The 26,566-nt window shown below is 36.9% G+C and overlaps 1 protein-coding gene across 4 annotated transcripts in view; it reads right to left on the bottom strand.

Moving 5' to 3' along the window:
- Positions 1-26,566, bottom strand: part of CNTN1 (contactin 1) — a 367,550-nt gene that overhangs the window by 50,278 nt on the left and 290,706 nt on the right. For all 4 annotated transcript variants that reach the window (XM_032248343.1, XM_032248346.1, XM_032248345.1 and 1 more), the window contains 3 exons: positions 17,016-17,165; positions 4,880-4,950; positions 2,296-2,530 (listed from right to left, as the gene is read on the bottom strand). In XM_032248343.1, the coding sequence (XP_032104234.1) occupies positions 2,296-2,530; positions 4,880-4,950; positions 17,016-17,165 (456 nt within the window). The remainder of the gene's footprint in view (positions 1-2,295; positions 2,531-4,879; positions 4,951-17,015; positions 17,166-26,566) is intronic.

Below are 26,566 nucleotides of genomic sequence, written 5' to 3'. Positions count from 1 at the left end.
ATTTACATCTGTTATGAAATTTACACAAAGAAACCAATGAAGGCTTTAAGCAGGGGTGATCAATTTTTATTGTCTTTCATTTAAAAAGCCATAATCCTATTTAATGTTTAAAAATGTTCTACACATGAACACTGTTGCCTTTCCAAATCAAGGCAAACCTGTAGCATTATGATTGATTTCTCAGCAGTAGAAGAAGAGATTAACACTTATACAAGTTTCAACACATGCAAGTTTTATGAAACTCATAAAATATTTAGGAAAGAAATATAATTAAATACAAATGACCATGACTAAATAGATGACAAGCTATTTGCCTGAAAGCTTACTTTAGCATCAAGTAAAGCAGTAAAAAGGTGAGAAGGTAACTTGTAAAAATGCTTGATACTCGTTTTATCTGTAAGATGTACTCATGTTCTTCAAATTATTAAAACTGAATGAAGTTTTTTATATATATATTTCTTTTCTTTTTTCTTTTTTTTTTTTCTTTTGAGATGGAGTTTTGCTTTTGTTGCCCAGACTGGAGTGCAATGGCATGATCTCCACTCACTGCAACCTCTGCCTCCCAGGTTCAAGCTATTTTCCTGCCTTAGTCTCCCCAGTAGCTGGCATTACAGGCATGAACCACCACATCTGGCTAATTTTGCATTTTTTGTAGAGGCAGGGTTTCTCCATGTTGGTGAGGCTGGTCTCAAGCTCCTGACCTCATGTTATCTGTCCACTTTGGCCTCCCAAAGTGCTGAGATTACAGGCGTAAGCCATCAAGTTATATTTCTGCTGAATGAGCTCAAGCATAGAGAATGTAAGTTTGTCATCAGGACTTTTCCACTGTTTGATAATAAACAAATTATTTCTACTTTTTTTCTTTGAATGTATTTGACTGTGCCAACTTAAAGGTAAATATATGTGCACACACACACACACACACACACACACAGAGTATATTCAAATACACATATTTTTGTATGCAGTAAAAATATATACAGTAAAAAGTATGTACTTTTAAATATATAGATATATACTTATATATATATATACACACATATATACTTATATATATATAAATGACTGCCTTTTATATTAATAATTGTTAAATCAATTTATGTATATTTAAGATACATGACATGGTATTATGAGATACATATAGAATAAAATAACATTTAATAAAATAAAGATCATAGGATGATTTAGTTATATATTACATTTTTAAACAAATACTAAAACGAATAATCCTGTGACTGATGAACATGTGAGAATTTCTGTTGAAGTCTAAGGCATGGCTAAACGTCTGTTTTGAAGTAAAAATAATGCAAGTTGGGTGAACCAATAGAGCACATTTCCTCTAAGGATAGAAGAGTACCTTACACAGCTTTAGTTTTTCAGCTCTTCCACTTGTGCTTCTCACACATGTGCAAAGAGAAACTTGGCCAAGGGTAAATGTATCATTGCCAAACATCAGAAGGCAATGACATATCTAATTGCTTTTCTAGCCATTATTTACATAGTGCACATGAATAAAGTAATATAAGAAGGTATTATTTTTGACAGGAATATAAATAACAAAAGAATAGCAGCTTAAACAGAAAATCAGAGAAAATAATGTAATTATGCTTAATCTAAAACCACGTATCACTTGTATGATCATATAAAGTCCTCTATGGCCATGCTTAGTTAAGTTAGTTTCTGAAAAACAAAAAGAGCTGGTATTAGTATTGGTTTTTTTTCCCCTAAATGTCCTATAGGAAACATTCTCCCTAAATGTTTCCCTTTTCAAAAAAACAATATCAACTGACTATCTGACCCCTTTTTCATATAATTATGTCTAGATTCCCTTTAAGAAAATTTGTTCTCTCTTGTAATAAAAAGTTATATGAATGCTACAGTTACATGCATTTATAAGTTAGAATTTTGGGCCATTTTACAAATAATATATATGTTATAGAATTATAAATGTTATGAATATATAGACATTGTGATGTTCTGTTCAAGTATGAAGAGTTTCTGACTACAAAATTAGAATCAAGAGCCCAGAAATGGGGGGCTAAGCCAATTATTTTAATGGGGATTTCCTAATACCATGGGCAGGAGCTAAATGATAAAAAAGACTTGAGCAACATTCTCATCATTTAGATGAAGAGGCTGACATTTAATTTGGTTTAAAATAGTACTCATTTACTAAATGCATAATGCTATAAAAAGGTCTTAGTAAGTCAGTCCTGAAAGGAAGCAAACTAAACGCCTATTAGAGAATTAGGTTTTCCTCCCTCTTCACGTTAGTAAGGACTTTCTTTGACCTACCATCTTGTGCTGAATTAATGACTGCTACTAGGCTGTAAGGTCCATCTCCTTTGTTGTTGAAGGCCTTCACTTTGACTTGAAATGCAGTGGAAGGGCTCATGGTTTCATCTTTATGGACGTATCGGCCAGTGTCAGGATTAGTAACTGTGACTTTTTTCCATTCTTCTCCATCAAACGGCTTAAATGCCACTATGTAACCAAAATTGTTGCCATAGTGGTATTCTCTTGACAAAGGCTAAATATAAATTAAAATATTGAGTAAGTTTCAGTAATACAGGTAACGGAGGGAATCCTACGGGGACAATAACACACATGGAGGCATGCTCTTTGTAAAAACACACTCAGTTCTTATATTAGTGCTGGTTCCAAATGCCAGAGGAAAAACATGCTCAAACATGGGATGACCTTATTTACCAAATGGTAGCCTTGCTACTCCTTGAACACCTCAGAGGCCTCCTACTCTGGGCCTTTTTACTTCAGTTCCTTCTGCCTAGAATGTTCTCTTAGATGTCATGGTACTCCTCCCCACCTCCTCACTTTCTTGAGGTAAAAATCACCTACTTGACGTTGTTTTCTCTGGCCACAGGTTCTGCCACTACAAGATTCCTTCCACAATATCCCATGCCCCACCCCGCTGCGTAGTGTTTTTCTTTAACCCTAACACAATCTATACATTTTACTTACTTATCTACTTTATTGTCTCTCTCACTACTAGAATACACATTTTATGAAGGCAGAGTTTTTGTCAGTTTTGTTTACCTCTTTATCTCTAGCACCTAGAACAGGGCTTCGAATAGTATGTATTTAAAGGATGAGCAAATGAATTTCATTAGAATTGAAAGGCAATGGTAGGAGAGTTATACAAGACTCTAGAATATCTACTCTGTGATCAAAAAGAAACTGATCAGAGGAATAAAAGCAGGTGACAATGAGGAAGGCCATTTGTAGGAGGATGGCTTTGGGTCTCTGTCTATCCCCAGTGCTTAAAGCAAGTGCTTGGTTTTTCATCATTTTCTCAAGGTTTCTTATTATCACCCATGTCAATTGCCTTATAAAGAAGTCTATGTCAGGCCTAACCATCTATTATTAATAAAATTGACTTACCAGCTACTTCTAGGGAATACTTGCCAGTTAGCCCTTTTTAGCAATTAAGGTAAATACACAGATTGTATATTTACTTTTTTTTTTTTAACCAGAAAATCAAATTTAAGATGTCCTGAGGCAAAACCTTGAAGTAAATAACACTATTGCTTGGACATACTTGCATTAAATAGGAAGATGTAGAAATGTTTAAAGATCAAATGGTAGAAGTTGTATGTGGTTGCACAATATAGTAATAGATCTGTGATTTTAGATTATTAGATAGCACAGCCTAACAATTCTACAATAGTTTAAACATTTTTCTTATTGATAGTTCTCTACTTAGTTTTTGGAATTTAGAGTGTAACAGAATCAGCTATGGAGCTTTCAAAAATAACTCTCAGGCTTTATCTCCAGAAACTTGAATTTGAATCTTTGCAGGAGAATTTCGTTTTGAATTTTTTAATAAGGCCCATCTTATTCTGCAGCAGATATCCACAGAATTTACAAAAATCAAATCAAGCCATAAGAGAAAAAGCAAAATGTTCAAATTTTTATAATATTTGCATTTTTGTGACATTTTATTGGCAGTAAAACTTAGAAATATTTTAAGATTCAGATTAGCAAATGGATTTTTTCACTGCTTTAAAATGTGATTTAAATGTTAAGCATAAAAATGACTACAAAGCACATAGTGAATCAAGTTTTGCTAAGCATTCACTTATTAAATAAATCAGTTTGACTTATGCAAATAATAAAACCTGTCATTTTTTTTTATACAGTCTTCAAAATCCTTTGGAGCCTAAATTCTGCTCTTTGACTATCTGCAGTGATCCAACGCTAAGCATATTTAATGAATGCATGAATCTATATAAACCATGTTATCTGGATAAATGCCAGATGTCTAAGTCAGACAATTTTGTCCTATAACAACTTTTCCCACCCCTCCCAATATCTTTCCTATTTCCAAAATCCAGCTAAGATGTATTATTTTCTAGTGATTATAGTCTCTGATAGAGAACTCTCCTTTGACACATGAAACTGTAATAAAATGCTTTGGATACCTCAGTAACTAGTCCCATGGGTGACTTCTAAGATTGACCTATCATGCTACATTACACCAGTGATCAAAGTAAGCTTCAAGTGAGAAGGCAGACTCCAATTTAAAAATGGGTTTTGATACAAAGTTTGTAAATGGAATCTTTGGAATTTAGAATGTCCAGAGACAATGTTTTAAATTACAATTAGATTACCAGACTACAGTGATCAAAGTATCCCTGGAATGAGACAGCTGAATGTTTAATCACCTAGGCTAACAGATATATTACCATCCAGGATTCATTCTTGCGTAGGAACTACACACTAAGCCACAGTAAGCCAGATAAAGTCTGATATGCATTTAAGAAAAAAAAAATAGTAATGTATTCTTGCTTGTGCATTGGGCTTTCTCTTTCAACTCGATTTATGAAGCAACCTATAATATGTGCAACTCATCAATACTTACTGCCCATGTTATGGTCAACTCTCTGTTTCTTCCACCTCCACCTCCTACATCTGAAGGAGCCACATTTGGTGCTGAAACAAACAAACAAATATATTCAAAACAACAAAACTAGGGACTATATTTTTTTCTGGCGTTAGAATTTGTATTCACCACAGAAACCACAAAGTTTTTCTTTAGGAAAAACACACTTCACACATGATCAACGCATTTATAATAACAATGGCTCACAGTAGCTGTAATAATCTGTTTTTCTGCCAAGATAAAAATTGATTTGGTGCCACAGGAAATGTGCCCATTTCCCTCAGCAAAGGATAACAAAGCAAATTTGCCTGCCCATCTTTTTCTTCTTCTGTCTTTTCAGTTAATATGATTTTGAAGGATTACATAGACTCTGTTGGAAAAGGATTTTGCCACTTTTACTTTTGAACCCTGTGAACTTCTAACAACTTACTGTTGTGTTAGTTTTATGCTTCATTCTACAAATCAATGTTAAGAAACCATGCATTTGTGTTGGATAATGTTTCCCCAAATATCTATAAATATTAGAAATCTAATATTGTCTCTTTGTTCTCACTTTCACTTTCTCAACTTTTCTCTGAAACTGTGCCTTTAGTGACTCCAAAGTGCTCCCTCCCCCACTCTCTTACATCATCTTGTAGTCTCAGTTCCCTTGCTAGAAAGAGCCTCTGTAGTCTCCTTAAAAATATTTCTGTCTACTGCTTTCTTCTTAATCCCCAAGCTATTGCTCCCTTTTCTGCCACTGAACTGCATGAAAGAACTGATATATGGCTATTTTTTTTTGTACTTCACTCCATAATCACTTTTTAACAATGCACATGTATCCAATATAGGAGTTAAGAAGAAATCACTTAGGAAGAAAGTAAGCATATGGGAGTCCCTCCATTTTAGTCCACTAAAAAGTAAGGCTTTGCTTTTTAGTGAAAAGCAGCCTGAAATCATTTTCTAAGAAAGAGCAGCCTGTAAAGTGGAGCTGCTGACATAGACAAGCAAACTGGGAGCTTGCATAGGTGAATGGTGGCAAGAACTAAGGACTAGACATGTTCAAGATGGTAGCTCCATCTTCCCTTTTTTTCAGTCACACGTAAAGTAAGAAGCAGACCAGACAGCACCAATTAACTGGAAAGCCCATTTGCATAAGATTAGGGTGCAGCAACCAGCCTTCTCCATGCACGATGTAAACGTCATACCTGATCAAATCAATCTGTGAGCCCTATGTAGATCAGACCCTGCCTTCTTAAACCTGACTATAAAATCCAGCGCATTCACCACCATCCAGTCTTTTCTGCTCGGGGACCCCACTCTCTCTAGAGAGAGAGCTGTTTCTCTTTCTCTTCTTTTCTGCCTATTAAACCTCCACTCTTAAACTCCTTGTGTGTATCGACATCCTAAATTTTCGTGATGTGAGATGATGAATTCCAGGGAATATACCCCAGACAGCATAGCCGCTTCATATTGGGGACCTCATCTGGGGTACCAAGGTCAAAACAGTGAGTAGAGGAGCAGACTCCAACTCTGTACTTCCATTCTGAGGCTATTGACCTCCATTTTAGAACCAAATCAAACAAAATACTGGGCCCACTTCAGGCATTTAAAAACAACCTGGCTGCCACCCTTAGAAGACTTGGGGGACAGGCTTACTGGGGAGAACATAAAGAATCCACCAGGTACAGATGGGTTGCTTGGCATATTAGCCATGTTTGAACCAGCTTCCTTTCATGGAGGACTTAGCTGTCATGTGGGGCTGGAAGAAGTCCTGGGGCAAATGAGAATTTTTGGCTGGGGCTACTCCCTCATGTTTTCCAAAGGCTACTGGATTGACCCCAGCCTTTGACCACCCTGATGGGGTGTTGGCCACAGGATCTCCAACTTTTCTATCATAGTTTCTTCCTTTCCTGTTGGCAACTGTCATAACTCTTATCCTCTCTGTGTATGCGATATGCAGGATGCTTTACAGTTCAGGAAGAAATCTTGTTTGCCAAGATCAGGGAATGTCATAGTAACAGGGGACATAGCTCAAGGAATATATTGTGATTTTCTAGGAAGAGAGGGCACCCCCAACCCCCACAGAGAGCATCTCTCCCTGCCCTTGGTCTAGAGAGCAAATGGCATTTTCAGATCTCTCTCTGCCCTTGATTTGGAGAGCACAAGGCATTTCCAGGTCACTCTCTGCCCTTGGTATGGAGAGCACATGATATGTCAAGGTCACTCTGCCCTTGGCCTAAAGAGCACATGGCATCTCAAGGTCAACAGAACCATCTAGTGGAATAGGAATCCTCTCCATGAGGCACATAATCGGTCCTTTACCAAAATCCCTAGCTCCTAATTATTTCCCCTTTTTATCCCTCTCTACTAGAAACCAGGCTATACACTGTTTCTGTGAATGGGAAAACTCTACCTTCAATAATTAGGACTAAAATGTTCTGCAGAACCAAATTTTAGTCTCTATACTGTCCTACCATCAGGAAAACAGCCATTTGGTCTCTATGTTCTTTTAGGACACTTATTCTACCTCCAATTAGAATGATAATTAACAAGGGGATTTGAAGTCTGGAAGTTAACCAGAACAATTATCTATGGGTAAACACTTTAGCATGGGCCATAATATAAGGATATAGAGCTAAAACCACCACACTTCCTCCATTAAGGTGGCAAGTGCAACAACTGCCCAAATACAACTGTTACTTAATCTCTCCCGAGATGCATTTTTCAGGGAGCCCCACAGGCCAGACAAGTATAGGAAATCAAAGGAAAATTGCAGGCAGAGGATTAGAGTCACATGGGTGAGCATGACTAAAACCTATCACTTAGTTTCTCTGGTTCCACAGCTGGGGAAGTCACACCTGTAACCATGGGCAGCACATTTAACAAGGTGACAGGAAGGACCCCAGGAACCATGGAGGAAAAACAGCAGGGGGGACGCCCTCAATGTCCTTCTCTCCACCTTAAGTCACATCAAAAGAAAGGAGAGTAAAGGAATGCCTTTTTCTCTTTCTCTTTATCATCTAAGGCCTGAATGCACAGAGACTCCTTTGACCTTGAGACTTTGAAGAAAAAGTGGCTCATTTTCTTTTGCACAAGGACATGGCCTTCTTACTAGAGCTTTGCAGGTTTTACAAAATCAACCTAGCCCTTTTAGCAATCATACCAGTGAGCCCCAAAGGGAATGATTCCCTAAGGCTAGAAAAGCAATTTCCAGAGGAACATCTGAGAATCCTCTTATTTGGGGTCACCTTAAGTTCCCTTCTCATTGCAGAACCTTAGGCAAATAAAGGAAAACTTAGGTCAATTTCCTGATGAGCCTGATAGGTATATAGAAGCTTCCAAAATTTAACTCAGGTGTTTCACCACACATGGAGACATGTTATGCTGCTCTTAAGCCAAATCCTAACTGCAGCTGAAAAGAAGTCAGCTCTGCAGGAAGTAGAAAATTTTGGAGATGAGCAACATGTCTCATATGGGAGACTAAAAAGGACAAAAAGGAGATAGGGAAGGCAAAGAAATAATGGAAACACCATTTCTGACAGGAAGGGAAGCAGTTCCTCTAAACAACTGTAATTGGAACACCAATGATGTCATAGATAATGGAAAAGAAAACACTATATAATGTATATATTGTAGGGCCTATGAAGAACGAGGGCAAAATCTATTAATTACTCTAAACTTTCCATGATAGACTAAAAGCCAGAGGAGAATACTGCACCCTTTATGGAAAGACTGAGAGAGGATCTCATAAAACAAACCTCCTTATCCCCTGAATCAGTTGAGGACAGCTCATCCTGAAAGGCAAGTTTATTAAAAAGGCAACTCCCAATAATAGAAGAAAACTACAGAAGCAGTCTATAGCAGCATATAGCATCTTGGAGAACCTCTTCAGGGTGACCACTTTGGTTTTTTATAATAGGGACCAGGAGGAGGTCCAGGAGAAAGAAAGGAAGTAAAAAAGAAGAACAGAGGTTCTAAAAGCTGCTCTGCAGACAAAGTCCAGAATCCCTGAGGTACATCTACTAGTTGCTATCGGTGCAGCAAGTCAGGGCACTTTAAAAAAGAGTGCCCAGGCAGCAAGAAAAAACCACCTCAACCCTGTCCATCCTGTGGTAGGAGCTATTGGAAATCAGACTGACCCCAGAGATGAAAGTCACACAGGTTCCAAACCAGTCCCACAGAAGGTCCAGCAGGAATGATGGCTCCCGGGGATCCAGTGGCTCAAACTAACATACAGCACAGGAGCCCTGGGTGATTCTGAAAATGAATGAAGGTAGATCTCCTTCTGAACACTAGAGACAGTTTCTCTCTTCTCCACTGTAATCCAGGCCTCCCCTCTTTCCATAGCATGACCACGAGGGGCGCCTCAGGAAAAACATGAATTCAATATTTTTTACAACACCTTAGGTTGCAGATGGGTATCCTAATATTTACACATGCCTTTTTAATCATGTCAGAAAGTCCCACTCCTTTATAAGGTAGACATATTTTACTCGCATGCAGGCCAGCATCCTTATACCCTCAGGAAAAACTCTTTGTCATCCCCTGGTAGAAGTTAATATTAATCCAGAAGTGTGAGCAACTCAAGAAAAAATAAATTGAGCTGTAACTGCTCGGCCAGTTCAGATCTGTCTTAAGAATCCCACTTCTTTTCCTAACCAGAAACAATATTCACTGAAGCCAGAGGCTAGGAAATGTCTAGAAGCCATTATTAATAACCTGAAGGTACAGGGCCTCTTCAAACCCTGTATCAGCCTCTTCAACACCCCAGTATTAGAAGTAAGAAAACCCAAGGGGAAATAAAGACTACTTCAGGACCTCCATCTCATTAATGAGGTTATAGTCACAGCCTTTCCATAGGAAGGGCCTTCAATCTGTATATCAGAAAGGAAGAAAATGGCCCAGGGATTTTTAACACAGGTCTGAGGACCAGCTCAACAGCCAGTGGGTTACCTGAGTAAGGAACTTAATTTGGTGGTTGAAGAATGGCCAGCATACCTCTAAGCCATTGCTGAAGTGGCCCTACTGGTCCCTTCAAATTAACCCTGGAAAATAGCTTGACTATGTATATCACACATAATATGATGGGATTACTATCCTCTAAGGGAAGCCTTTGCTTAACAGCAGTCTCCTTAAATATCAAGCTCTATAGTTAGAGGGTTCCAACGTCCGGTTAAAAACTTGTTTTTGTTTAAGCCCAGCCACTTTTCTCCCCAAGGGAACGGGGGAAACTGAATATGACTGTGAACAAGTTGTGGTACGGACTTATGCAGCCAGGGAAGATTTCAGAAAAACTCCCCTAGAAAATCCAGATTGGACCCTTTTCACAGATGGAAGGTCCTTTATAGAGCAAGAAGTTCATAAGGCAGGATATGTTGTAGTCACTCTGAATGCTGTTATTTAAAGTGTGTCTCTCACTCCAGACACAAACACTCAACTAGTGGAACTGATAGCTCTTACAAGAGCACTTGAGTTAAACAAGGGAAAGGTAGCTAACCTTTACACTGATTCCAAGATGCTTTTGGAGTTCTTCATGCTCATGCTACCATTTGGTGCAAAGAAGATTATAAAGGAATGAAATTAAGAAAGGATCTTGTAACAAATACTTATTATAAAGGAAACAGTTGTTTAAAAGAGAGATGTTTAGGACAATTCGGAAGGTTTAAGCATGTCATAGATGGTTTGTGAAAATCTTGAAAGGATTAAAAGGATGGTAAATACATGTCCTAAAAAAACAAAAGAGTTGATTGTTTAAAAAGAAAGATGTTTAGGACAAGTGAGAAAGTTTAGCCATGTTGCAGATGGTTTGCGGAAGCCATGAAGGAATTATTTGCCGGAAAGATTTAGCTAACACTAAAATTACACTAGCCACCCAATAACATATTTCTCCCAATCATATTGCAAGTTATGAAATATAATCTAGACCAGAAATTATCCCCTTATGGCAAAGCAAGGACGGAATATATGTTTTCCTAAAAAAAAATGTTGCTTTTTGTATCAAGACTTCTGGTAAAGTACAACAACATCTGGTGGAAACAAACTAGTATTTCAGTCTATCAAAATGGCTGACAGGTATCAAACCCTACTGTTAGGATTGTGGCCTATAGTACCTCCACTAATACTGCCAGTATTAATATTCATATCAAACTAAAATTCATCTCTTCTGACCTAGAAACAATCAAACTCCAAATTGTGCTACAGACAGAATCTGCACATGGACATGCCTATTTTCCAAAAACCCTTAAGGTGACCCCAGGAGGAGTCCTAGTTGCTGTTCCCCACACAGCGCACTTTTTTAGCAGGAGGTGGCCAGAAAGAGTTATCACCCAAACAACCCCTAACAGCAGTTAGGGTTACCAATCCAGAAGGGAGAATCATATAAGATTTAGGAAGAAATCACTTAGGCAGAAAGTAAAGGTATGAGAGTCCTTGCTAAGACTTTGCTTTTTATTGAAAAGGAGCCTCAAATCATTTTCTAACAAAGAGCAGCCTATAAACTCAAGCTGCAGACAGAGATAAGCAAACTGGGAGCTTGCATAGGTGAATGCCAGCAGGAACTAAGGACTAGACATGTTGAAGATGGCTGCTCCAGCTCCCCTTCTCTTTGTCAGCCACATGTACAGTAAGAAGCAGACAAGATGGCACTGATCAACTTGAAAGCCCATTTGCACACTAAGATTAGGGTGGGATGACCAGCCTTCCCCTTGAACTTTGTGAACATCATACCTGATCAAACCAATCTGTGAGCCCTATGAAAATCAGATACCACCTCCTCAATCCTGAGTATAAAATTGGGTGCATTCATTGCCAGACAGCCTTTTCCTCTCAGGGACCACTCTCTCTCTCTAGAGAGAGAAAACTGTTTCTCCTTCTCTTCTCTTCTATTAAACTTTCACTTGTAAACTCCTCGTATGTGTTGGTGTCCTAAATTTTCCTAGCGCAAGATGATAAAACCCAGGATACATATCCCAAATGACATAGCCACTTCATATCCACTTCTTTAAATTACTGAAATTCCTCCTTCAAAAAAACACAAAACTGCTTTGAATTGCCAAGTCCAATGGCCTCTTCTTTGATTCTCTCCAAGTTTTTCTCTCTTTGAAACTCCTTCAGGTAAGCACTGTATCTTATTGGATTTTTGTATACTTAGCACCTAACCGATCTTGTACAGAAGAATAAAGCATTCATTGTTTGTTCCTGCAGTCTGGGCACCACCCAGCTATCCAGCCATGTGGATGAAGTTCATATTTCTATAGAGGACGTACCTTTCCCACACAAATGCTTTGACTCAGTCTGAAATATAATCCCCAAATCTGTTAAACATTTAAAAGAGATGAAATGTTAGTCCCCAAATCTCCTCCCATTGTGGAATAGCCATACCTTCCTTAGAGTGCTTACAGCAAGATATCTGTTTACTGAATTGTAGCTCCTAATAATTGTGATTTAAAAATACCTACATTAAAACTTCTGATGTTAGCCATGCAAAGTCTTGGTGAATTATGTACATTAATTGCACAGAAACAAAACTACATGCTTTTCCTTTTATCTATAGAAGTATATGGTGGATTACTCCTGCTTGGGGGACACAGAGAAGGCACCCAGACCTTGCCCACCAGCACCCAGCCCTTTAGTCAATACCACTTCCAGCGTGGCCACACACAGTTCCACCAGGGGTCCTCTGCTCTCACCCCCTTCTCAGCTATGTTGCCTCTGCCACTGCGGTGAACACCTGCAGGGAGGCAGACACCCAAGCACTTGCCAGCACTCTGTTACAGCTGCCACAGCTCAGCCTTCCTGTCCAGTGAAGTGGATGCCAAACTTTTAGGAGACAGAAGACAAAGTGGGGGCCCAGTACAAGTCCCCAGAGTTATAGCATGCAGTCCTGGAATTGGGAGCTGAATGCTGGCCCCATAAAATATTGTAGAAATGAAGTCAGTTGGCTGAATCTACCTTATACCACAATCAAACTCTCAAAGTCATCAAATAGGATAAAAGAGAAAAAAAAGCAAAGGTCATTAGTTTCAAAGATTGAAGGCAGATAAGCCCCCAAAGATTAGAAGGAATCCTCTGCAAATGTTTAAAATTGAAAACTCCAGAGTGCCTTCTTTCCTCCAAATGATGGAATCACCTCTCCAGCAAAGGCTCTGAACTGGGCTCAGAGTAGCTGGATTGACAGAAATAGAATTCAAAATATGCACAGAAATGAAGATTATTGATCTAATGGAGTACCATGTAACCCAAAGTAAGGAAGCTAAAAATAATTAATTATAAAAAAATGAAGGAACTGATATAATTTAAAAAATGGAAAAAAAAGCCAAGAAATATGGGATTATATAAAGAGCTGAATCTGCAACTCATTGGTGCTCCTGAAAGAGATGCGGAGAATGGAACCAACTTGGAAAATACATTTCAGGATATCAACCAGGAGAACTTCCCCAACCTGACTAGACATGGCAACATTCAAACTCAGGAAATGCAGAGAACCACAGTAATATACTTCACAAGAAGATCATCCCAAAGACCGATAATCATCAGATTTTTTTAAGGTTGAAATGAAAGAAAAATGCTAAAGGCAGCTAGAGAGAAAGGTCATGTCAACTACAAAGGAGGCCAATTAGACTAACAATGGACCTTTCACCAGAAGCCCTATAAGCCAGAAGAGATTTGGAGCCAACATTCAACATTCTTACAGAAAAGAAATTCCAACCCAGAATTCCATATCCAGCCAAACTAAGCTTCATAAGCCATAGAGAAATAAGATCCTTTTCAGATAAGAAACGACTGAAGAAATTTATTACCACCAGAACTGCCTTATAAGAGCTCCTGAAGGAAGCACTATATATGGAAAAGAAAGACTATTACCAGCCACCACAAAAACACACTGAATTACAGAGACCAGGGACACTATAAATCAACCACATAAACAAGTCTGCAAAATAACTGGCTAACATGATAACAGTATAAAATCCACATATAACAACAGTAACCTTAAAGTAAATGTGCTAAATGCCCCAATTAAAACACACAGAGTGGCAAGCTGAAATAAGAACCAAGACCCAATTTTATGTTGTCTTCAAGAGATCCATCTCACATGCAATGACACTCATAGCCTCAATATAAAAGATGAGGAAAAATCCACCAAGCAAATGGAAAACAGAGAGGAGCAGGGGTTGCAATCCTAGTTTCTGATAAAACAGACTTTAAACCAATAAAGATCAAAAAAGACAAACGCATTGCATAATGGCAAAGGGTTCAATTTAACAAGAAAATTTAACTATATTAAACATGTATACACCCAAGACACCACCGTGCCCAGTCTGGATATGACTTTTTATAGTGGCAAAAAATAAACATGTACTGCTAGTTTTAATTCAATGTGTTAAATCTCCCTAATTCAAAAAATTTGCTGAATGAATGATCTAGCTTAATAATAGATATATCTAGAACTTAGAAGTTATTTTCATATACTACATCTAGTTGGATAACCAGATCAGCACTTTGAAGTAGTTACATGGAGAAATGGCATTATCCCCACTTAATAGTAAAGGCAAATGAGTCCTGAATAAATTAACTAACTTGCCCAGGTTACACTGTTCACATACAGAAAAGCTGCCATCTTTAATTCAGGTCTTCTGATGGCTTAAAAATCTATCCTCTTTGCTGCTTTTAAAAATGATTTATTTAATTATTAATGACAGCAACTAACATCACATAGTACCTTACCAGCTTAAAATAGCTTCTTAGTTCTATTCTTCTCCTTTATCAAATATGTGTAAAAAAGAAGAAGAAAGAAGAACAAGAAAGAATACTAAATGAAAGAATGACCGAACTTCATAAGGCATGAAATTGAGGTTTTATATGTAATATGAACATGTTGTTTCTGGTTTTATTCTTTTTTCTTTTTACTTTTTTAAACTGGCTTGGTCTGGCTAACTAACAAAGATGTTAAACCTGAATGTACATTTTTAGGATATGGACTCACCAACTGCACCTGCAGAGCTATTAGCTAAGGGGGCATGTCTTACAATGACACATCATTTCAAAGGATGCTTTCGTTATCTCTTTTCTACAGTCAAAATTAAATGGGTTAAAATGAATTACAAATACATCTTCTAATTTTTCATTTGGGAGCATCCATTTTATGATGCACTTGTCTGAATCCAAAGAATGTACCCAACTGTGCACTGAGATCTTAACATCAAGTAATTGAACAGATTAGGGCATGTGTGGCATTGGATAATGTCTTGTCTTTCAGTCAGCATAATGAGGCTGGGGACCAACCTTTGTCCCACATAACATATGCTGGCATCTCTTAGAGAGTTGTTAACTCATATCGCTACAAGGTTGTATCTTATTCAGTCAATAGGTGTGTTTGCTTTTAGCCTTGGCTCTGTTAGCTTGTAAAGAAAGTTATTTTGTAAGCACACCAGACAGTGAACTCAGTCCTTATCAAAATAGCATTTGAGAAAATGTAAGAGGTGAAGGTGATGACAAAAATAAGTTGGTTTCAAGTAACAACTGTGACAACATTTTAGGTTTAATATTACTTGAAAACCATTTTTTCCTAACATTTAAGGATAAGAAGACATCAAGGTAAATATTCTTCAAAGTCACATGCAAACCACTTGTAGTGAGCACGTCATTTCCAGATATGATTTTAAGTATAAGTTATATTCAGAATATGCCCCAGTTTTTTATTTTTCGTTTTAAAGAAAGAGCAACAGTGTTCAGTCTATAATACAGAAGCCTCTATTACAAACATAGGCAGCTCTAGGGAATAATAATAAAAACCAAACAGAGAAATCCTGGCTATGTGGTATCTGTCTCCTATAAAGCTTCACCTTAGATTACCTACACATCATGATGAAATTTCTATTAGGTAGAGAAAAGCAAACACTAGTGTTCATTTTGAAGGTGGATATGCTAAAACAAAAAATTTAATGTTTAGGTAATATCTACTATAATAGTTAAGGATGAAATCTAAGTTTCTATTAGAACTCTAATAAAGATTCATATAAATATGTTTCTGGAGTCCTGCTTGAGAAGCCAACTTTAAGAGAGAAAGCTCAGTGTGTGGGAACAGCTGTCAGATCTGGCTTTGAATTCTGAATCTTGCAATTAATCGTATTGACTTAGATTATTTAGTGTTTGAGTCTATTGCCCATTAGTGAACATGAGCATAGGACTACATGTCAAAATGTTATTATGAGGATTAAATGAAATACATGTAAAATACTGACTACAGACAAGGTATTTTAGTGCTTTTGCCCTTTAATTTCAGAATTATTTTTATCTAATGAATTACATTAAATTGCATGAAACTAAGAGATAGTTTACTTGTGGCAGTTCCTGTGCATTACTTGGCTTTTAAAAATAAAGACATTAGAACTAATCATTATATTTAGAAGTTAGGCCAAGGACCTGAGGTAAGCAGGAATGTAGAGAAGTGATATTAAGAGATCACAGTACAATTTTAATGGAATTCTGTCATTCATTTAAAGTCTTCTCTACACCATCTAAAACACTGAAGCTTGGCAAGGCCTCGTCAAATGAGCTCAGAGAGGCTACATTTTCTTTTTGATACAGGGAATAATAAAACAAGTGCTATCATTAGAATCAGAATAACATTTTTCCTTAGTAATAGAGGGGAGAAGGAAAAAAAGAATAGAGTATTTCCTGCACTAAAGGCTATTTAATTGCAGTTGGTATTTACCATAAAATAGACACTTACTTGGCCGCTCAGTTATAAATGACTTCGAGAAACACGTAAAATTATGAGCCTTCTAAATCATGAAACCTGTTTAATCAAGCAAGAGTCTGCCTAGTTAAGATTCAGAATTTACATTAAAGTTTATAGTCTAAATACCTCATTTCAACAGTCTCAGTGGCGTTTTCAGTAGTTCCTATTTACCTCTTTCTCTACATTAATTATGTAAAACATTCTTAAACTTCACATTTCCTCTTTTGATTTGTGGCATGTCTTGATAGAGAATACACACGTGAAATACACATACATGCTTTTTTGATGAATTACTTACCTCAGAGCATTCTTTTCAAATACATTCAACCATATATTGAAGTCGCACTGTATTTACAAATCTTTTAAAATTTCAGGTTTCTTTTATATACATACCAGCACCATCTGTTTTAATTTTGTTAGATGGTATACTGGGCTCTCCTCTACCCAATGTATTGGTTGCCACCACACGGAATTCATACTCCATCCATGGAATTAAGTCCACTGCTCTTGCTGCCTCCATATTTCCTTCAATAATTGGGGGATCTAAATAAACATTAAACAGAGAATATAGGTTGATTAACATCACTTTTATAACTTCACATTTTTATTTTACTATTTCCGGGAGAATGGTATATATTACACTGAGTTGAAATAAAAACTATAACTGGGAATGACAAAATGTTAAGTTCAAGTGAGTAAGATAAGAGGTTTAGTAAATAATAAACTTACAGTGTTATGCATATGAATCACATACATAGGCAAGTTCAAGGTGGGGTGACTACAATTCTGCATGTCTAACAAGCCGTCAGGCTTGCTGCTAGTCCATGAACTGCACCTTGAATAGCAAGAAGCTATAGCCTGAAGGTAGAATCTAAAAAGATTTCCTGACATAAGGGTACAATTGGAGCAGAAAAATGTTATGGATTGCCACTGTTATAGTCTATGGCTAGCAAATAATTTATAACTAGGATAGAAAAGGTTACTGTTTATATAATTTTTACTTGGTTTTGTTGATTTATACTCAAATAATTTGGACCAGTGAAAATTAATGTTATAATAATTTATTAAGATTTTAGGTATCCCTCAGAATTCATGTTACTAGGTACTAATGGGAGATGATAAATTATGGGTGGAATATGATCCCAGATTGCTTATTTAATTGAGTTATGATAAAACATACAACCAAGGAAGGTCTGGGTGTTATTTTAAGCTTTTCTCAAATATTTCCACATATATTTTTAATAATCAATCTGCTCATGTAAATACCTGTACTTGTAGGCTTGTATATGACTCAATATCTTATCATTTAGGGAAGTTTTATTTGGCAATGTAGACCAAGAATATGTAATGGTTAAAGATGATGTATCCATCAACACAATAAATGCTAGGCACCCCAGCATCTAGTTTCTACTTTTGGACAAATTCTCACATGGCTCAGACTGTCCCATCTCACCCTGCCATAATTTTAACACTGCTATACACTACTTTTGCCATTTAGTTTCTTATTTTGTTATGGATTTCTTCTGTAGATTTGACATATATTTTTGACTTTCTAATATAATGTTTCCCTTTACCTTCCTCTCTATTTTATTAAGATTTTTTAAGGATTTCTACCTCTTTATCTCTTATCTCTTTCACTCCTCCCTCACACCAAATCAGAACCTGTTTGTTTTAATTGAAATGCATAAAAATATTTTCCTAGGTAGTTTAAAGAAGTAAAGTGAAGTTTTGGTTTGTGAAGGGCTGTTTATGGAGTGAAGGGAGAATAGAGCTTGTGTGATGATGCTGAGTAAGGTAGCCCTTCTTTGCTGGACACTTTTCAATGATTTTGACCCCTCATAGAAAACAGGCTGTCTTAGGTTAAATGGTGCCTTTCTCCACCCAAAAATATGTCCATGTTCAAATCACCAGAACCTGTAAATGTCATCTTGTATTAAAAAAAAAGAAAGAAAAGGCTTGCCAGACCCTTTAAGTTAAGTTTAAGGTTGTAAGTGTTAAGAATCTTCAGGTAGGATTATCCTGAATTATATACCTGGGCTCTAAATCCAGTGACAAATGTCCTTATAAAAGAAAGAAACAGAGAAGAGTCACATCTAGAAGACCAGAAGGCTGTGAGACCACTGAAGCAGATATGAAAGTGATGTAGCCACAAGGCAAGGAACATGTGGAGCCACCAGAAGCTGGAGGAGCAGAGAATGGAGCCTTTTGAGAGGATGCAGCCCTGTCACCACTGTGATTTTGGTCTCCAAACTATGTTTGTTTTAAGCCAAGATTATGTTGACTTGTTGGCAACCCTAGGAAACTAATACAGAATCTTAAAGGCAGAAGCTGATAAAGCTGTTTGTGAGTTTAAAATTATTGTTTGGCAGAGGCTGGGGCGTGTGCAGTACGAAAGTGTTTTAGGAGGCTTGAGGAGACAGTCTGACCTGTTCCCCTGCTTCCTAGCCTGCAAAACTCCAGCACCATTTAAGGACTGGAAGAATAGAAATGTTGGAAGCATTCCAAAGGGTGACAATATTGTGCTTTCGTGATGGTCAAGGCTACAGTGGGGCTTTTCCAGGAGGCTGGGAGGTCAACAGGCAAGAGCAGATATGTGCTGGGACAGAGAAAGAAGAACCAGCTGGATGTGTGGAGAAGCTGCAGCTGACTGACTGATTTGGAACACGTGAAAAATGTAAGGATCCACTATAAAAATACCCCAAACAAGTGGAAGACATTTTCCAAGAGTAGAAGATCCTAGATGACCACCAAAAATATGTGAAGGAATGACGGTAGGTAAGGCAGGAAAAGTCAACAGGAATAATTTTATGCTAGATCTGGATTCCAGCTGAGGGATCAAGGCTTTGATTTTAATGACTGAGATGAAGAAAGGAAGATAAAGCAACCAGACTCAGAGTCATGACCTAGGTAGAACCTAGGAAGAAGCCCTTGGTCCAGAGATGCAAACAACACTCTCAAAGAGGGAAAAGGAAGTTCATGTCAAGAGGAAGGACTTCCAGAATGGACAATCTGAATGATTAAGAAAGGAATTTGATATAAATAAGAATAATAATCCCACCAGGATTGCTGATAGCTTGACAACTCTTGTTTTTAGATAAACCCAATTATTATCATTCTTGATAATTTATATTAACATCAGTACCTGTGAGAATATAAGTATCTAAAACAAACACATTTTGGTAGATAGTTGTAATACTCCCCTCAATAAAACAGTGTAAGTACTAGGAATAACTTAGCAAAAAAATGATTAACATCTATCACTTTTTAAAGTTGTACCAAGAATTAAAAGTATCTATTCTCTCTAAGCTGCTTTTACTTCTGCACATCTGAGTGGCACTTCTAACCCCAACCACATCAGAAGCACATCATTTAAAACACATTCTCTGTGACATTTTTCCCGGCTCTTGCCTTGAGCTAAGTAGCCCATATCATCACTACAAATGGAACTCCAAGTCTGGCTAGGTCCACACCAGGCCCACATTCAATATATTTCTTCTATCACCCCCTTGATTGTTCCTGGCTATCATTTGTAGCCATTTGTACATTTCTTCTACTTTTTATTCATGTTTTGAAACCCCTCAGGACCTAGTATGCCCAGCATGATGTTTTACAAATAGAAGTATTTATTGCATTTTTGCTTAAAATTATATATATATATGAGATACAAATTCTAAAGTTTGTGTCTGTTTAGAATAGGCAATGTCTCAATGAAAGAAGCACAGCCTTGTGTACGGCAATCACTTTAGTGTCTTCTTCATCCTTGAATCAGGCAGGTAAGAGAGGGAGATACTCTTTTACCTTGCCCCACCACATAATATCCATCACTCTATGACTCTATATTCTCATATATTCAGCCCATAAATTGTCCTGTTCTGTCTAAAGCAGAAAGTACTTCTTCATCTTCTTAAGGCCTCTTCCTTTCTCTTCAATTGTGAGTTGATTCTCATTTCTCTCTTCCATTGCTGCTGTGTATGCTTCATGGGTTTCCCTTTAAAACATATTTTATGTTTTATTGTGAGCACTAAATGTCTTCATAAATGAACTTGTACCTAGAAACTACTGGATCCTTTCTTCTCTCTTCTTTCTTATTTTTTTCTTCTTCCTTCTCCCTCTTCCTCTCCCTCTTCTTCTTCTCTTCTTTCTCCTTCTCCTCATCCTACTTCTACTTTCTTTCTTCCAACGTCACCTACGCAGAAGCCTGCTCCCTACGGAAGTCAGCTTTGCTCTGGAAGCAGATTTATACCTCAAGCCAAATGAAGAAGAGAAACAGGAACAGAGAGACTCTGTGTCCTCTTTCTTTAGCCAAGTTCCTTCTAACCTGTTTGTTATTCTTGGAGTCAGAAAGAGAGTAAAGTACTTTGCATAATGGAGGCAAATACTGGGGATCAGGAGCAGACTTTGTTTTAGACTTGATTTTTAACTGGGTCAGTTCTGAGTCAGGCCATACAGATAATCTCTGCAGTGAAAAATCAGATCTCAACTGTATAATGCCAGTTAGAGGCATCTCTCTCTTAAAAAAAAATCTATATGTTGTGTATTAAATAGTTCTTTAAATATTTATTTTTAGTGTCAGAAAAAATTTTTTGGAGACGTAGTCTCGCTGTATCACTAGGCTAGAGTGCAGTGGCATGATCTTGGCTCACTGCCACCTCTGCCTCCTGGGTTCAAGCAATTCTCCTGCCTCAGTCTCCCGAGTAGCTGGGACTACAGGCTCACACCACCATGCCCAGCTACTTTTCTTTTTTGAGACAGAGTCTCACTGTGTCACCCAGGCTGGAGTGCAGTGGCTGGATCTCGGCTTACTGCAACCTCCACCTCTCAGGTTCAAGCCGTTCTCCTACCTCAGTCTCCCAAGTAGTTGGGACTACAGGCACCCACCACCACGCCCAGCTAATTTTTGAATTTTTACTAGAGAGGGGGTTTCACCATGTTGGCCAGGCTGGTTTTGAACTCGTGACCTCGTGATCCACCCACCTCAGCCTCCCAAAGTGCTGGGATTACAGGCTTAAGCCACTGTGTCCATCCCAGCTAATTTTCTTTTTTGTTCTTTTAGTAGAGACAGGGTTTCCCTATGTTGGTCAGGATGGTCTCGATCTCCTGACCTTGCCATCTGCCTGCCTCGTCCTCCCAAAATGCTGGGACTAGAAGTACCAGCCACTGTGCCCAGCCTTTAGTGTAAATTATAAACAAAGAGATATAAAGCAGGAGACCTTAGTTCTCATTTTAGTACTTAGGCAAAAGTACACAGTTTAGCACCCAGCTATAAGCAGTAACTCATAGATCTATTTACAAATGCCTTGAAGCCCTAAGACTTGGAATTAAAAGTTTCTCACCATTCTTTGAGGAAAAGGGAATCAAGCCCATGGGTATCCTAAGGCCAATAATTCATTGTGTTTTAGTTGCCTGGAAACCATGCTGTGGTGCCTTAAGTTTAGACCACACTGATAGGTGTTTGAGCAACTTTAGAAACAGCCAGAATGACTTCAGGACTAAAAAACAGATTGTGTCAAGAATAACTCCAGCCAATGTAAGCCCCTCCATGGTAGATTTTTAGAAATTACCTTAGTGAGTCCTGGTATTTCTTGAAGATCTAAACACAGGCAGTATCTTTGGAATCCCCCATTTCAATCTAAAACCCAAATATTTGAAAGTACCCCGAACAAACCTACTCACTCAGAGCTTCTAAATAAAAATTCAGGTCTCTGTTTGAGACTAGAAATGAGCATTTAAAGGCTTCTCACTGGTTCTAATGCACCTACTCAGTTTCATGTTACAGGTCCTAGACCCAACCCATAGATCACCTGGCAGGACTCTGGAAGGAACCATAGGTTTGGCCAATTTCTGTGAAGCAAAGAAAAGCAAGCTGTGCTTTGGCATCTCAGAAGGTGTGGATTCTTGATCCTTCTCTAAGGGAAATATGAATGTAGCCTCATAAAATCCAGAGAAATTCATGTTTGAAATGAGAACTACAAAAACTGAAGAAACAGAAAGGCAAAAAAAAAAAAAAAAAAACTCTCCTACAATAAACCTACAATGTTTTTGTTTTTAAAAAGAGAATACTAATGCTAGGTAAAGATAAGCAGAAGAGATACTCATATACTCCTGATGGGAATAAAGACTGGCTCTACCTTACTGCAGAGCAATTATATAACATAGCTCATAGTTTTGGCGGTTTACACTCAATAATTTAATTTACAAATATCTATCTTAGGGAAATAATCTAAAGTACAAAGGAACATTTATGTGCAAAGATGTTAATTGCAGAAAACTTTTGATAATGAAGTCAGTCTTACATATGACAGAAATTTAAATATAAACATATTTTCTTCTTCTTTTTTGGATAATTTATTCCAGAAATTATCTTAACTATTTCTCATAGCATGGTTACCATGCCTCTTTATGTTCAGTCCAACATCCTCTTACACACACATACCCCATCATTAATAATGATCTATAATTTGCCCTCTGACAGTAGCAGCACAGAATCAAACATAATTTTCTAACAATGACCCAAGCATCTTGTAGAACTCCAGGAATGGCATCAAACTGTGTGCTGTCCATCCACTAAAAACAGTCCAGGAGAAGTAAAATTTACAGTAGGTTGCCTTTAAAATACATAGTCTATTTCTTCATCTCATTATTCTAAATTTAATCTTTGGAATACTGAAAGTTGATATCTTTGAAAAATATTTAATCTCTTAAATATTTACCTTCATAAAAACTGAGTTTAATATTGTACTTTTGTTTCTTAGTGGTCACACCATAAATAAAAATCACATAATTTTTATTTCTGTATTCATTGTAGAAAATATTTTTCACTTCCACTTAGGATGCAGTCACAAGAGGACTTCACTAGTACACTCACACAAAGAACACATAGATAATGTATAAAACATCGTCTTTCAAAGCCCATTAGAGAGCTGAGTTTGTGAAGACACAATGGACTAAAATGCATTATTCGTAGAACAGTGATGAAAGAAGGATGTAGTTATAGACATTAACAAGAAAAAAACAGGTTAACTTCTAACAGATATTTAAAGACAAAGTATAGGCTGATATGGCTGTTTAAAATTACTGGATGATCAGATCAAAGAACAAGGAGAATCTATAATAATTTGGCAATCCTTTTTCATAGGCCTTCATCATGTATACTCAAGAAAGTTTTGGGACAGAGCACAAGTGTAAAAAAGAAAAAAAAGAGAACTTCCCTCTGGGGCACAGATACCACAGACATGAGATAAGGGCAGGAGTGCTGAGAGAGATGTGCTTCCTCTGTGAGGGACAGGTGCTTTGGACCTGTTGAAGCCCAAGCACTCTGGGCTTTAGACTGATTATCAGACAGCAGCTATCTGGGCAGAAGCAGGAGAGCTGAAAGAACCCTTTGTTGGGTCCAAGGTAGGAGAGCCTACTGAATTCTGATAGCAGGACAAGAAAACCTCCAGATACTCAGATATGTAGGAAGGTCTGATCTTATACTCAAATCACTTGAAGGCTATATTAAAATCTAACAACAATGCTCACATCATCTCAACTACAAATTTGATTGACTCAGTCCCTAAAATAATGACATGCACTTTCCCAGACATCAATTAATATTTACTCTAGTAATCACTGTTCCTCTATACACAATGTTTGGAATTGAGCAAAATGTTATCAGACACATGAATAAACAAAAAATGTGACCCATTATCAATAAAGAAAAAAAAGGTTAACGGAGCTAGACTTAAGTATGGCCCAGATGTTTAAATCATCTGATGGGTTTTAGCAAAACTATAAGTGAAAATGTGAAGTGAAAAATATGCACAACTTGTATAAACAAATATGAAATTCCCATGGAGTACTATGTGAACAATATTAAAAGCAGCCAAATGCTAGAAATAAAAATTCCTGTACACAATAAAGCAGTAGGTCAAAAGTATTTTAATGGGATTATTCACAGACTGAATCTAGCAGAATAAATTATAAAAGTGAGAGGTAATTAGCCATTATCTAAACAGAAGCAAATACACACACACACACACACACACACACACAGAGTGTCCATTATCTGTAGAATACCATCAAACAATCTAACATACAAGTCAAGAGAGACCAAGAAGAGAGAGAGAGTAGAGCAGAGGAAATGTCTGAAGGGGTAATGAATGGCTAAGAATTTTCCAGTTGAAGAAAATATCAACTCAAAGATACCAGAAGTCAAGCTAGTGAAGCTCCGTTAGGATAAATGCATTTTATCAAGCTGAAAAGCAAATACAAAAGAAATCTTGAAGCAGTCACAGAAAAGGGACATATCAAGTACAGGGAATTATGATTAAGGCAATTACTGACTTCTCATTAGAAACAATGGAGATAAAAGGCAAAAGAACAATATTTTTAAAGTGTTCCAAGTAAAATGAAAAGCAATTTGGAAATATCACATAAAGATGAAATTAAAGACATTTTCTGATAGAAAAAATGTAAAGAACTTTGAGTCTAACAACCTGAACAATTAGAAATGCTATAAGTTTCTTCTGAGTGAGAATTATACCAGATAAAAAAAAAGTTTTACAGAAAGGAATGAGGAACCCATATATAACAAATATATTAGAAAATAAAAACGAATTTTGAGGCACCTTTCAGCAAACAGAATAGAAAACAATTTTCTAAGCCTGAAAAAGGTATCTAAGATGGCATATTCAAAGCAGTAAAAATAAACAAAAACAAAAATTGTCAACCAAGAATATCATATCCAAGAAAATAGAAGTTAAAACCAAAGACAAAATGAACTCCCAGATAAACAAATACTGAGAGATACTGTTACTAATAGACTTATCTTACAAAAATTATTAAAGGAAGTTCTTCAGGTTGAAAGTCATTCATCCCAAACAGTAATTTGAATAAACTCCCCCAAAATAATGAGCGTTGATAAAGGTAATTTTCTAATTATAAAAGATAGCATAAATACTTATTTTTTCTTCTGTCTTATTTAAAAGCAATTGTAGAAAACGATATATGCATGTAAATATGTTCACATATACTTTGTGCATTTATGTGTGTGTATGTATGTAATTGTGCAATTGGATCTATAATTACATGTAATGTATTTGATACTAGCTGCACAAGGGGACAGGTAGGAGCAAAGCTGTAAAAAAATGACATCAGATGGTGACATATAGTTTGTATGTTTGTCCGCTCTAAATCTCATATTGAGATTTGATCCCCAGTTTTGGAGGTGGGGCCTAATAGGAGGAGTTTGAGTCATGGGGGTGAATTCCACATGAATGGCTTTGTGCCTTTCTTCTAATAATGAATAAGTTCTTGTTTTATTAGTTCATGTAAGAACTCAAGAACTGATTGTTACAAAGAATCTAACACCTTTCTCCCCCCTTTGTTGCTCCCTCTCTCACTATGTGACAAGCCACTTTGCATGAAAGCTTTTCCGAAGCCCTCACAAGAAGCAGATGCTGGTGCTATGCTTCTTGTATAGCCTGCAGAACTGTGAGGCAAATATATCTCTTTTCTTTGAAAATCACCCAGCCTCATATATTTCTTTATAGCAATGCAAAATAGACTAAGACAGATAACTAAAATCAACATGAACAAATGAGGAGGACCAGAAATAGTGAGTATATAGGATAATATAACAAATTAACAAAGGATAATATAAGCAAACATGTATAATTTTAATAGGCAAACAATTATAGAAAGTGATAATTTTAACGTAAGATTATTGAGTTTGTGACATATATAGATGTAATACACACACACACACACATATTTCACTGAATGTGAAAGTGTTTCTCCTGTATAGCTCGATTTCATCTTCCTCTTTTGTCTTATGATAGTAATATATATATATTACAATGCATCACTATATATCAATAGCATATATTGTAATATATACTATTTTACTTTATATTATAGCATATATAATAAAACATTTTATTTTATTATATATAATAAAATAA

The sequence above is a fragment of the Sapajus apella genome, unplaced genomic scaffold (genome assembly GCF_009761245.1).
Source record: "Sapajus apella isolate SASKATOON/1434 unplaced genomic scaffold, GSC_monkey_1.0 scaffold66, whole genome shotgun sequence".
Lineage (NCBI taxonomy): Eukaryota > Metazoa > Chordata > Mammalia > Primates > Cebidae > Sapajus > Sapajus apella.
This window is presented reverse-complemented; position numbering and strand designations above follow the sequence as displayed.